Source organism: Sabethes cyaneus, chromosome 3, assembly GCF_943734655.1.
Source record: "Sabethes cyaneus chromosome 3, idSabCyanKW18_F2, whole genome shotgun sequence".
Classification (NCBI taxonomy): Eukaryota; Metazoa; Arthropoda; class Insecta; order Diptera; family Culicidae; genus Sabethes; species Sabethes cyaneus.
Window position 1 is genome coordinate 152,499,484 of NC_071355.1, and position 13,391 is coordinate 152,512,874.

General features: G+C 37.9%; 2 protein-coding genes across 2 annotated transcripts; one reads left to right on the forward strand and one right to left on the reverse strand.

Moving 5' to 3' along the window:
• Positions 1–10,758: 10,758 nt before the first annotated feature.
• LOC128741993 (peptidyl-prolyl cis-trans isomerase-like 3) lies at positions 10,759–12,201 on the forward strand. The gene is made up of 3 exons (XM_053838150.1): positions 10,759–10,842; positions 11,004–11,359; positions 11,420–12,201. Exons 1-3 carry the CDS (start codon positions 10,840–10,842, stop codon positions 11,544–11,546), a joined length of 486 nt encoding a protein of 161 aa, XP_053694125.1. The 5' UTR covers positions 10,759–10,839; the 3' UTR covers positions 11,547–12,201.
• Positions 11,968–12,895, reverse strand: LOC128741992 (uncharacterized). Its single transcript, XM_053838149.1, has 4 exons — positions 12,774–12,895; positions 12,372–12,703; positions 12,228–12,309; positions 11,968–12,135 (listed from the first exon to the last, which is right to left on the reverse strand). Exons 1-4 carry the CDS (start codon positions 12,835–12,837, stop codon positions 12,038–12,040), a joined length of 576 nt encoding a protein of 191 aa, XP_053694124.1. The 5' UTR covers positions 12,838–12,895; the 3' UTR covers positions 11,968–12,037.
• Positions 12,896–13,391: the final 496 nt, after the last annotated feature.

Consider the following 13,391-nt stretch of genomic DNA (forward strand, 5'->3'; position numbering starts at 1 on the left):
CCTTAGCCAAGCCGACGACAAAGCCTCCACAGGAGAGCGCTTAAGACGCTGAAGCTGAAAATGTCATCACTCACTTATAACCGTCGTTCACAGTAATCGAAATTTATGGGTTGCTAAATTTCACATATATTCGACGTCATATAGTTTTTCGTCGTTGTCAAATGCATAAAAATATTAACAATAAGGAAGCAAAACAATGTAAGCACAAGCACAGATTTTTCCATCAATTGTTTGGCTGGTATATCTAAGACATTGCTTGGTAACAAAACAAAGATTTTGTTCAGACGACGGAAATAAAATCAGAATTTTAACCCTTAAAGGCATGTATTGACCGTTAATTGTTATACACGTTTTTTATTTATATATATGAATAAAATAAAAACCAAACTGGAAAGAGATATGTTAAAGCAAGAATTATATAAATTGGGAAATAATTTTTACGGGAAGAAATATTGTTATTTATAGTGGATAAAAGATCAAATTTAATAACTGAATCAGAAAAAATCACAAACGCTTTTAGACTTCCAGTTTATGACGAATAATTCAAGTAAACAAATAGACAAAACCAGTATAAAGGATTCATTCCCAAACGGATTGAGAAAGATCAATACAAATGAACAAGTCACGAAGAAAACCTTGTAGATAAAAAGGATACTAATTTGTTTATAAATTTACCAAGAAAGAATCAAGGAGATTGCTGAACATACCTGCTAAGCAAACTACGTTGACAAAACCCAAAAAACACAAATCACATACGCGCATATAAAGTTTTAAAGTAATCCAACAAAATTCAATGCAAGAGTAAAATAAATAGTAGTGGTAAATTTAAAAAAATGCATATACTTAACGACATGGACGAATAACATGTATGAAAGTTAAATTAACAACACAAGTACTTGACGATATATAATCGAGTTTAAAGCTGAGCATTTCCCAGTTAAGACACATAAACGAACAAGCAAAAATCTTATAATTATTACACGAAAAATAAGATTGAATGCAATGCTGAAATGTTTAAGAAACCCGCATAACAAAAAAAACAAAATTAAGAACCAGCAACAGATTTAAGACGATCGTGTACTGCATGTTTCTCAAAACAAGACTACCAACTTTTGAGTATAGGGATGCTCTTTCGTAAATCCCTCGTACGCAAGAAGCAGCCGAACGAGTTAAAAAAAGATAAAATTCGTCAAGTGAGCGATTGATCGGGCTAATTTGGTTGAACACTGTCCACGTGTATGGCATTTAATCGTATTAAAATTAATTGATTGAAAGAAGTAACTCATGACACACCGACGCAGTTAACAAATCAGCTTCATTTGCTTCTCCCTCTGAACAATACTCTGAAATCTAAATAACAATTAAAGAAACAAGAAAAAAACCTATTGGCGAAAAGTTTTGAAAATCTACCTGCAAACGCTCACTTACATTTTTAAACGACAAAGCAATAAGTAATATAATTAATAACAAACTATAGTTATTAAATCAACTTTACATAAATCGTAGAACTTAAAAGATAAACGACAGCAGTTTAACCAACAGTGAACATCTAAACATCACATACACAGAAAAAAAAACTAGTGGCATCAGTTCGTTCTTATGTAAAAAAAACTAGCATACGAAAACGACGTTCGGCAACAAAAGCCAACAAAATATGAAAAAGTATATCGCAAACATTTTGGTCCTTAGTTTTATCGTGACATGTTGCTTTTGTTTGCGGCAAAGTAGCAGCAGCATTTCGTCAGCGTTTGTAAGTATGAGTTGAATATGCGGATAAGCAAATGAAACATGCAAAACAAAAAAAAAACAAAAATTAACTACTAGCATAAATTCGCATGTATGTATAAATTTTTAATGATGTAGGCATTACAGAAAACACACAAAAGACAAGAAAAATTAAAATACAGAGTTATATACTGAAAGATATTGATTGTTGACAAATGAGATTGTCTCGCGTAGTATGTTGCGTTTGCTGTCTCATTTTTAATAAAAAAGTAAAATGGAATAAAAAAATAAAAATAATTAAAACATAAGGAAGAACTTTTTTGTTAACTATTATACATATATAGATTTGATTTTATATATATACCTATATATCATTCTCATTACAAAGCATATATAGAATATGAATAAACTGATTCTAAAGAAGAAAACCATAAATTTGTGTTTTATTGTCTCCGAAAATAGCATTTCCGCATTATTTGTTATTGCTCCATAAATTACTAATGAGTTATTCAAAAGACAGGTGATCTGTTTTCATTGACTTAGTGTCATCTTGTTCCTACCGAATTTGAAGCAAACACCAGCTTTGCAGGGTAGTTGTCCGGCATTCTTGCAACATGCCCCGCCCATCGTAGCCATCCAGCTTTACTTACTTACTTAGGTGGCTTGCCGTCCTCAGACAACGCCTGTTGAACAAAGTTTCTCCATGTAACTCGGTTGAAGGCTACCGCTCTCTAATTCCTCGGACGCTGAGTACTCTCCGCCAGATCTCGCTCCACCTTGTCCAACTTGTACGGCGCCGAAAATCGTACCTAGCACTCGTCGTTCGAAAACTCCGAGCTCTCGCAAGTCCTTCTCGAGCATTGTCCATGTACATTGTCTTGCACAGGGTGCACTGTGTCCGGGGACTTAGTCTGCTCGACCGCAATTGCTTGTGGAGCCCATAGTAAGCACGACTTCCACTGATAATACGCCTCCGAAACTCACTGCTGCTACCATTGTCCGTCGTTACTCGTGGTAGACAAATTCGTTGACTACCTCAAACTCATCGCCGTCGATCATTACACTACTGCCCAAGCGGCGTCGGTCGGCCTTGGTTCCGCTGGCCAGCATGTACTTTATTTTAGACGTATTTACCTTTAACTCAATCATTTCTGCTTCGCGCTTTAGTCTGGTGTACTGTTCAGCCATCGCCACAGATGTTCTGTCTATTTTTTATTGTTTATAGGAGACTAACTGACCCGACAAACTTCGTATTGCCACAAGTTAACCTGTGTTGTACATAAATCATGAATCTCGGATGATCTTTGTCACAATCTCGAGTTTTGCAAGCCCCCCAGTGGGCGACGCTTCCGACGGCGGGTCACCGGCAAAACTCGCGACCGTCTCGTCCTGAATGATCTAGTGTTACTATAGATAGTTTTTGTGGTCTTGTATTGACTAATGTTTTATGGAAGAGTCTCGAATTTCTCGAGTTCGATTAGTTTTTGAGTTTCGCAAAAATTTCTGTTTTATTTGTATGAGAGTCCATATCCCCTTACCACAGGGGTGAGAGATCTCTAACTATCATAAAATAAATTCAAGATTCCAAAATCTCCCACATGCCAAATTTGGCTCCATTTGCTTGATTAGTTCTCAAGTTATAGGGAAATTTGAATTTCATTTGTATGGGAACCGCCCCCCTAAACAGAGGAGGGGTCTTAATTCATCATAGAAAAAATTTCTGCCCCCTAAAAGCCCCACATGCCAAATTTGGTTGCTTGATTAGTTCTCCAGATAAGAGGAAATTTGCATTTCATTTGTATGGAAGCCCACCCTCTTAAAGGGGAGATGGGTCATAACTCGCTTTCTAAAGAGGAAAGGGGTCTCAATTCACCATAGAAAAAAATCTTGCCTCCAAAACCACTTACATGTCAAATTTGGTTCCATTTGCTTGATTAGTTCTCGAGTTATGAGGAAATTTGTTTTTCATTTGTATAGGAGCCCCCCCCCCTCTTAAAGTGGGGAAATCCATAGAAAATATACCATAGAAAATATTCTTGCCTACAAAAACACCCACATGATAAATTTGGTTCCATTTGCTTGATTAGTTCTAGAGTTATGAGAAAATTTGTATTTCGTTTGTACGAGAGCCCCCCCTCTTAAAAAGGTAAGGGGTCCTAATTCATCATAGAAAAAATGGTTGCCTCCAAAAACACCCACATGCCAAATATGGTTCCATTTGCTTGATTAGTTCTCGAATTATGAGGAAATTTGTATTTCATTTGTGTAGAAGCACCCCTTCTTAAAGTTGGGAGGGGTCCTAATTCACCATAGAAAATATTTTTGCCTCCAGAAACCACCACATGCCAAATTTGGTTCTATTTGCTTGATTAGTTCTCGAGTTATGAGGAAATTTGAATTTCATGTGTATAGGAGCCCCCCCTCTTAAAGTTGGGAGGGGTCCTAATTCACCATAGAAAATATTCTTGCCCTCGAAAACTTTCAATGCTAAATTTGGTTCCATTTGCTTGATTAATTGTCGAGTTATGAGGGAATTTGCATTTCATTTGTATAGGAGCCCCCCTTCCTAAAGTGGGGAGGGGTCCCAATTCATCATAGAAAAAAATTTTGTCTCCAAAAACACCCACATGCCAAATTTTGTTCCATTTGCTTGATTAGTTCTCGAGTTATGAGGAAATTTGTATTTCGTTTGTATAGGAGCCCCCCCTCTTAAAGTGGGGAGGGGTCCTTATTTACCATAGAAAACATTCTTGCCCTCGAAAACTTTCACATGCCAAATTTCGTTCCATTTGCTTGATTAGTTCTTCAGTTATGAGGAAATTTGTATTTCATGTGTATGGGATCCCCCTCTCCTAAAACGGGGAGGGGTCCCAATTCATCATAGAAAAAATTTTTGTCTCCAAAAACACCCACATGCCAAATTTGGTTCCATTTGCTTGATTACTTCTCGAGTTATGAAGAAAATTGTGTTTCTTTGGTATAGGAGCCCCCCCCTCTTAAAGTGGGGAGGGGTCCTAATTTACTATAGAAAATATTCTTGCCCTCGAAAACCTTCACATGCCAAATTTGGTTCCATTTGCTTGATTAGTTCTCGAGTTATGAGGAAATTTGTATGGAAGCCCCCCCTTTTAAAGAGGAGAGGAGTTATAGGGCCCTATTCTGTAAGTCACGTCGAGTGTCACTTTGCTCGACTAGTCGACTTTTGGTATTATGTAAGTCACACGCGACCCGATTTTGTCGAGTAACTCGACTGAGTCCACCGCCAAAAAGCTAGTGACTAAACGGTTAGCAAGTGACGCCTGAGCTAGCTTTGTTTTGGTTGTGCATTGAGCCGCTATGCTGCCCGTTCTTCTTGCACTCGACACTCGACAGTGACTGAGTCGAGCCGAGTTGATCGACGTGACTTACAGAATAGGGCCCATAATTCCCCTTATAAAGAGGGGAGGGGTCTCAATTTACCATAGAATAAATTCTTGTCACCGAAAACACCCACATGCCAAATTTTGTTCTATTTGCTTGATTAGTTGTCGAGTTATGCAGAAATTTGTGTTTCATTTGTATGGGAGCCCCCCCTCTTAGTGGGGGGAGGGGTTTCTAGCCATCACTAAAACCTTTCCTGGCCCCAAAAACCTCTACATGCATATTTTCATGCCGATTGGGTCAGTAGTTTTCGATTCTATAAGGAACATACGGACAGACAGACAGACAGACAGACAGACAAACAGACAGACAGACAGACAGACAGAAATCCTTCTTTATAGGTATAGACTAGACCACCGCGACCAGCATTTAGAGCTATTGTGGTATGCTCCATCCTTAATCTATGTGCCCTTTTTGGCATACCACCAGTAATTCGAGCGGTTGTCAGTACTCAGTATGCACAGTTGTCCACAGCACTTCTTATGAAGTTAATTACCTTGTTCGGACTTTCAGTCCAAATATTCAAATTCAATGTTCTGCCTTTACTATCCATGTCATCGGCAAAGCAGACGAATTAGTAGGATAATGACGTAATGAGAATAATAATAATAATGAAAAAAAGAAATGATTTGTTTAAAAATAATTAAAATAACACGTTCGAAAATAAGAAGTCTGACACCCTTGTAAACAAAATATTCTGTTCACCATTCCGTTTCCCCCACCCTATTGGCAGGCAACCACGTTTTGGGTGCCAACATGATAGCGTGTGCAGAAATGAGATAGCACTTCGTCGTTACGTTTCACTCGACTGTCTCGACAGTGTTTTGGGCCCGCTGTCAAATTTTGATACCGGGACATTCAGTCGCTGTCACTTACTCGATATACAGATGTCACCCTACAGATAGGGTGGTTTCCCCTTCGTAAAATGAGCAAATCCTCCACTATATAAGAAACAAGCCTCACGCGTGCGGGCTCATTCAATAATCGGATACCGCAGACGACACACGCACACCCTGGAAGGCAAGCAGCGATCCAGTGACGAGGCCGAACAGCAACAGCAAGCAGAACTGACCAGCGCAAAAGAACGCTTCTTACGACGAGCGCCAAAAAGGACTGCTACTAAAGAGCAGCAGGAGCCAGGAAAATATGTGAAGCCGCTATCATCAGCCACAAATTAGGACAGAATTTACTAAATTTCGGTCGATGGTATCATATGCGGCGTTGAAGTCAACGAACAAATGGTGTGTTGCAACGCTGTATTCACGGCCCTTTTGGAGGATCTGCCGCAGTGTAAATATTTGATCCGTTGTAGATCGACCTTCGACGAAACCGGCCTAATAAGTTCCCAAAAATCTTTTCGCAATTGGTGATAGTCAGCGGAGAATGATTTGGGACAGCACTTTATAGGCGGCATTGAGAACGGTGATCGCTCGATAGTTTTCACTGTCCAACTTGTCGCCCTTTTTATAGATCGGGCAGGTAACCCCATCTTTCCACTCCTCCGGTAGCTGTATCCGTATCCGAATTCTAACAATTAGCCGGTGCATACAAACAGCTAACTTTTCTGGTCCCATTTTAATAAGCTCCGCTCCGATGCCATCTTTCCCAACTGATTTGTTGTTCTTTAGCTGCATGATGGCCTGCTTAACTTCGCCTATCGTTGGGGTTGGCACATCTTCCCCGTTTGTTGAACCATCAAAATTGCTTTCCTCGCCGCCATGGTTCTTCGCCTGGACGCCATTCAGGTGTTCGTCGAAGTGCTGCTTCCACCTATCGGTCACCTCACCTGATCGTCCGACAGAATACTGCCAGTCTTATCCCGACACATTTCGGCTCGCGGCACCAAGCCTTTGCGGGATCCGTTCTGGTAGAACTTTCGCGTTTCCTGAGAACGATGCAGCCGCTCCAACTCTGCATATTCCTGCTCTTCCAGGTAGCGCTTTTTCTCCCGAAAGATGTGGTTTCGTGGCATCTTCTTCTGTTTGTGTTTTTCCATGTTCTGACGTGTGGCACTGCGCATCTTGGTCGCCCGCGCAGCGTTATCCTCATCCATCACCTTCCTACATTCATCGTCAAACCATTCAATCTACAGAGACTATAGATTACAGAGGCGCCAAGACACTCAAAAACCGCTACTTCTAGGCACAACCGCATGGCTGGCGTAGAACTAAGGCGGATTTTGCGAAGAAACTTTGAATATTAAAGAATACTTTTCACACCATATTGACTTATGTATGGCGTGTTAAGTAAATAATAATGCAAAATATTAAGCAGCGATTTTACGAGTCCTACGCAAATTCATATTTTATTAATAACTAGCTGACCCGACAAACTTCGCATTGCCACAAATTATACTGTGTTGTACATAAATCGTGAATCTAGGATGACCTTTTTCACAATCTCGAGTTTTGCAAGTTTCTGAGGAGTTCAACCTTAGATGATTCATTTTGGCAGTTACGTATGAAAGCATGGGTAGTTTAATATACAAAAATGCAATTTTTCCATACAGTAAAGTAGAAAACAACTCCCCTATTACTTAGCCAGATAAAATAAAGTGGATAACAATATTTGCCGTGATTGTATCGCCGAATACCATTTCGTGAAAAACCTTACGCGAAATGTACCATTTCACGGAAAACCTTTTTGCGGAATGTACCATTTTGCAGGGGTGATCCTCTTCTTACTCGCTGTCGCTCGTTCGGACCCAAATGAAGAAAAGTAATAGAGGTAAGTATACCTAGGAAAACAAAAAAACAGACAGTGGTGATTTCTGAGGGGCGGCTGCCCCCCCGGAACACTGTTCTGTTCGAAAACAGACACTGAGGAGACGAAAACAGACACTGCAAGTCATATAGGCGAAATACGTATCTGTCAAGAATAAAATATATATAGTAGAATTAAATTGGATAAGAAAACTACTCTTTTTACCTTTGTTATACTATATAACAAAGGTTTAACAATTGGTCGAAAAACACGAAATTGATCCAAGGCCCGGAGGGCCGAGTCACATGTACCAATCGATAGGGTTCGACGAACTGAGCAATGTCTGTGTATGTGTGTGTGTGTGTGTATGTATGTATGTGTGTATGTGTGTATGTGTGTATGTGTGTTCGCTCCGAATTTTCTATCGCCTGTTACTCGGAGATGGCTGAACCGATTCGACCGCTATTACTTTTGTTTGAAAGGTATTATTGCCTAGTATATCACTATTAAATGGTTTCGTGGTCTGACTTTTCGTTTGAAAGTTATAAGCAAAAATGTGAAAACTACGTAACACGGTTTTCTCCGGAACCACGCAACCAATTTTAACGATATTAGTACCAAACGAAAGCTCTTACTATTACTAAACATTTTGCTAAGTTTTATTGAATACGGACAAGCAGTTTAAAAGTTAGCCTTGAAAAACTTTTTTTGACTAGGTACAAATGAACGCCTGTTTCTCAGAGATGGCCAAACCTATTTACACGCTATTAGTTTCATTTGGCAGGTAATAGAGCCGAATAGATCACTATTGAATGGTTTTCTGATTGGACGTTTAATTTGAAAGTTATGAGCAATCGAATACACCACACCAAAATTAACAATAATTTATAATGATTTTAACCAAGATAATTTACCTAATTTCAATTATTTTAATATCAAACGAGAGGTTTTCACACTACGAATGTATATACAAAATTACATAAGAATTGGTTTTACCGGTCAAAAGATATTGTTATTTGTAAATATTAACCCTCGAACACTCGCGCCAACTTTTATAACACGGTTACTTGCGCGCACAATAGCCCAAAACCAAAGAAAACGTGCGCACTAGAGTTTTGACTAGGAAAACTTGGTTTTAAGTTTATCAAACTTTTGGAAGAGTTTCTTAAAATTGAAAGCTCTATCGACTGGTAGAATTTGAATTTTGATTAATCCCCCTAAAAGTGAAATAAAAAAAATATTTTCCTTCAGTTTCAATACAACACATTGATGTGTTCTACAAACTTTTAGAGCATATTATTACAAGAAATTTTGCTGAAAACAGTAGCCTTCTATCTCTTCAGTGAAGGTAAAAAAATCTTATTTATTGTATATGAATTTGTGAAATCAGTTTTTCTATTCTAACTCTTCTTGTAATTGTTGTATGACTTTTTCATGTATTACAAAGTTGTACAAATAATAAAAATACACAACTTTGCTGAATTTAGTATACCTCTATGTTTGCTTGTTTAGGAACTGCAGAACTTTAATTGTAAAAAATAACCTGATTTTGACCCCGAGTTACTCGATTACCAACAGACGGATACATCTTAAACATTTTACATTTGCTGGTAGTTTTGCTGCATACAGACACCATTTTTCCATATGAAGAAACGAGAGAAAATTCCAGTTGGGGTCAATTGCGGTACACCTCACATGCTACTTGCTTCGTTTCGGTCGGTTGTCGGTTTATGCTAATCTTGTTTCCTAACAATTTAAAGTATTAATGCATTGAATATTTCTGACATTTTGCTCATAACAAGTTTACTGAAGAATATACGTTAGTATATACGTAGTATACGATTTGTAACCTTATAACAATATGGCATTCAAAAACCTACACATGTTGTACAAAATACAACAGCGTGAGTAACCGAAAGTTAATAAAAATTGATGAAATTTATTCAAGAAAACTTTATTGTTGTGAATCAAATAGAATGGCATTACAGGAAATTATGCATAGTTCAAAAACTTATAAACTAGACCTTTACTACGCAATGCATATATTAACGAATAATATTTCGTCTTACAACTTACTTTTACTTGGACTTACCCTCATTAGTAACAACTTACTCAGCAATTTCATGAGAAAAGGAACTATCAAAATTTATAAGTGCTTCTATTTGGTTCAAATTTTGTAAACTTATTCAATTTCCAAAAATTTCATGTAAGCCAAACGTGTCGATTTCTATCTCAAATAGCAAGTAAGATCGTATAGCAAAGGTTCCTTTCACCACTAGGTGGATTAAATCAGGTTTTTAATTTTAGGTTTGCCGTAAATGTCCGAAATAGAGTACGCATAACACGTGTCCAAAATACATAAGTTACCCTATACCTTGCATTTTGGTTCTTCCGAAAAGGTCTTTGATTGATGCAGATCACAGATGTCGCTTTCGTACTGGTAAGTTTCTTGGCTAAAACCGTGACAACGGTGACAACGGCACAACGGTGATGGATGGAAACCGTCTACTGCAAAAAGGTTTTTCTCTAGCGTGATTCCTCTCGATCAGGGATACCAGACTTGCAGATTTGTCTGCAAATTCCAGATTTTTGAAACGGTCTTGCAGATCATTATAAATTTGCAGATATTAGCAGTTTTTCTGACTTTTATTGTTTTGGTGCAGATTTCTGTTCGAAGCTCTTTAAATTTTCACAGACTTCCTAAAAAGTGTGCAGATTTTCGCAGATTATTTTCAAACCAGAAAATTCGAGTAGCCGGAAAACTGCTCGATTTTTTTGGTTTTCGAGCAATTCCAGACATTTTTTTAGAAAATATGGCATCTCTGCTCTCGATACGCTCGATACCTTTGATATAATGATTGTTGCGGTGCGGCTTAAAAAAACAAAACAAAATAAAGCAGAAAGTTCAATGCAAACAATTATTTACCGTATTTTTCATACAAATTAATCGATTCTGAACTTGTGTTTAATTTTCGTATTTCTGTTATAAAGATGGTAAGCTTTTCAATAAAAAAATTACCAAATGCCTTTCATGGAATAAACTGCGAAACTTTCGGTTTTTACATCCATCGAAAAGATCATTTATTGTGTGAATGAAAATACATTTTAATGAAAACGAAATTAATAATGAAAGTGGTTTATTTGTCATATTTTAGTCCGTTACTTTGCATACCGACGTTGGTGATATAAAAATGGAATTGTTCTGCGAGGAATGTCCAAAGGCGTGCGAAAACTTCCTAGCATTATGCGCCAGCGATTACTACAACGGCTGCATATTTCACCGGAACATCAAAGGGTTTATTGTACAAACCGGCGACCCTACGGGAACAGGAAAAGGTGGGCAATCGATTTGGGGTCGCAAGTTTGAGGATGAATTTAAGGATAGTTTAAAGCATAACGAGCGAGGAATGATTTCAATGGCTAACAATGGACCGAATACGAACGGTAGTCAGTTTTTCATAACGTATGCCGCTCAGCCAGCACTAGATCTCAAGTATACGCTTTTTGGCAAGTAAGTAAATTAAAGTTTAGTTATGAAAACATTACCCTGTAGTACTCATATTATTTACAGAGTGATAGATGGATTCGAAGCATTGGACGAACTAGAAAAGCTAACAGTGAATCCGAAAACATATCGACCTGTAATCGAGAAGAAAATAAATAGCGTAACAATTCATGCAAATCCTATAGCGGGATAAAGCAGAGACTTCTCAAATGTTTCGTGTTTATAATTTAAAAGAACAAACAGAGAAAGAGAAATCCACTTATTACGTCGGATTCTATTGATGCTATTTGAAAGGTACCATAGCCTAGTTATCTTCAACTCTATTTTTTTCATTGGCGGTGCCATAAGTTATGAACCAGGAAATGTCTTTCATTGCAATATTCTTTGCGAATTCTGCGCCAATCGGAACTATCTAAATCACTGGATTAGTGAAAGAAATACGATTCATACATGACTCTAATCAGAAAGGTAAAACAAACCAGAGTATTTAAACATTACCCAATTTCAAAGAAATCCGCCTGATTTCCGTATATAACTTGATTTTAATAGGTAAGTTCATATCGATCAGCTTAAAGGATGTCAACCAATAACGACACACCAATATTAACCTTAAAAAATGAACGTATATTTTTTTCTCGATTACTCTCACGAGTAGCCGTACCTGGAAAATGTTTTTGTGTTTTCTTATTGAAAAGGATCACTTTTGAGATAGTATGTTCCATCAGAACTTTCATATATAACTTCCGCAGTTATATTCGTCCTAGTACTCGATGCTTGCACGGCTGCAGCAGAAAACGAGACATTAAAGTCATTGTAATGTTTCATGTCTTAATAGTTTTTTTGTTAAATAAAAATTACTTCTCTTGAAACTCACAGTTAAAGTTTTGCTCAATTACTTCGTATGTTTGTTCATGTTCGGGGGAATGTTCCGGGCTAGATCGTTCTGTTTTGATGCTCTGTTAAAAAAACATGAAAAACTAGCATGTATTGAATTCAACACCATTAGAAAAATACTCACATCGCGATATTTGGCGAGATACAATTTTAAGGGTTCAACGTAATTATCAAATCCTAATGTATACATGGCACACAGAATATCTTCGCCGTTGATTGTTTTTCTCTTTTCCATATGACACCTTTCGCTAGCCTCGGATGTAATAAACGAGATGAATTCTGAGACGCACTCCTGGACACATTCGCGGGCATCCTTGGCTATCTTTCCGTTAGAGGGGATACCCTTCTTCATAATTTTGGTGATGTTTGCAATCGGCAGAAAGCGATCTTGTTCCCTTAAGGCAACGCCAGGTTTCAGCAAGCGCTCTGGACCAGAATCGTCTGAATTGATTCCATCTACAGGAATCGATTTACAGCATGGTAGATTTGATCAAACATAAAAACAAAATTTTATATAGATACTTACCTAGGTCATCCTGCACAAAGTAAGCGTTTTCCATAACGGATGGCATATCGTTGCTTTGTGCCATGAATATTAGGTTTTTCCTGTTTCAGCGAAAACTAAATAAGGCAAATTTTACAATATTCTTTCTATAGATTTTTGTAAACAATGCTGAATATTTATTTTCGATATTTTTGACGCTTGATACGCTTAATATATGGATTGACATACATAGCTGCCAGTTTTTTTTTTGTGAAAATGGAATTTTTGCGTTGCATAACATTTACACGAGACCAAGCGCGCGACAAGTGCGCGACGATGCGTGCGACATTTCTTGCTCCCGCTTAGACCCCATACAGAGTGCACGCGACAGCGACGCGACGCGACTTCGCTCACATTGTTTTAAATGCGTAGCTTTAAAAACAGAAACTAAATCCCGCAGAAACAGGTTGAATATTATTTTCTTACCTGTAATGCTGAACTGCAACATTAGGCAGCATCGTGTGAAGCACGTATCTCTCGTTTTAAAATGTCATTTTTGACATAAAGAAAATCGAGCGAAAAAAGAAGAAGACGAGCCGGTTCTGAATGTCAAATTCTGCCGGCGCCATATTGATTCTGTTCGATTTCTGCCAGGCATCC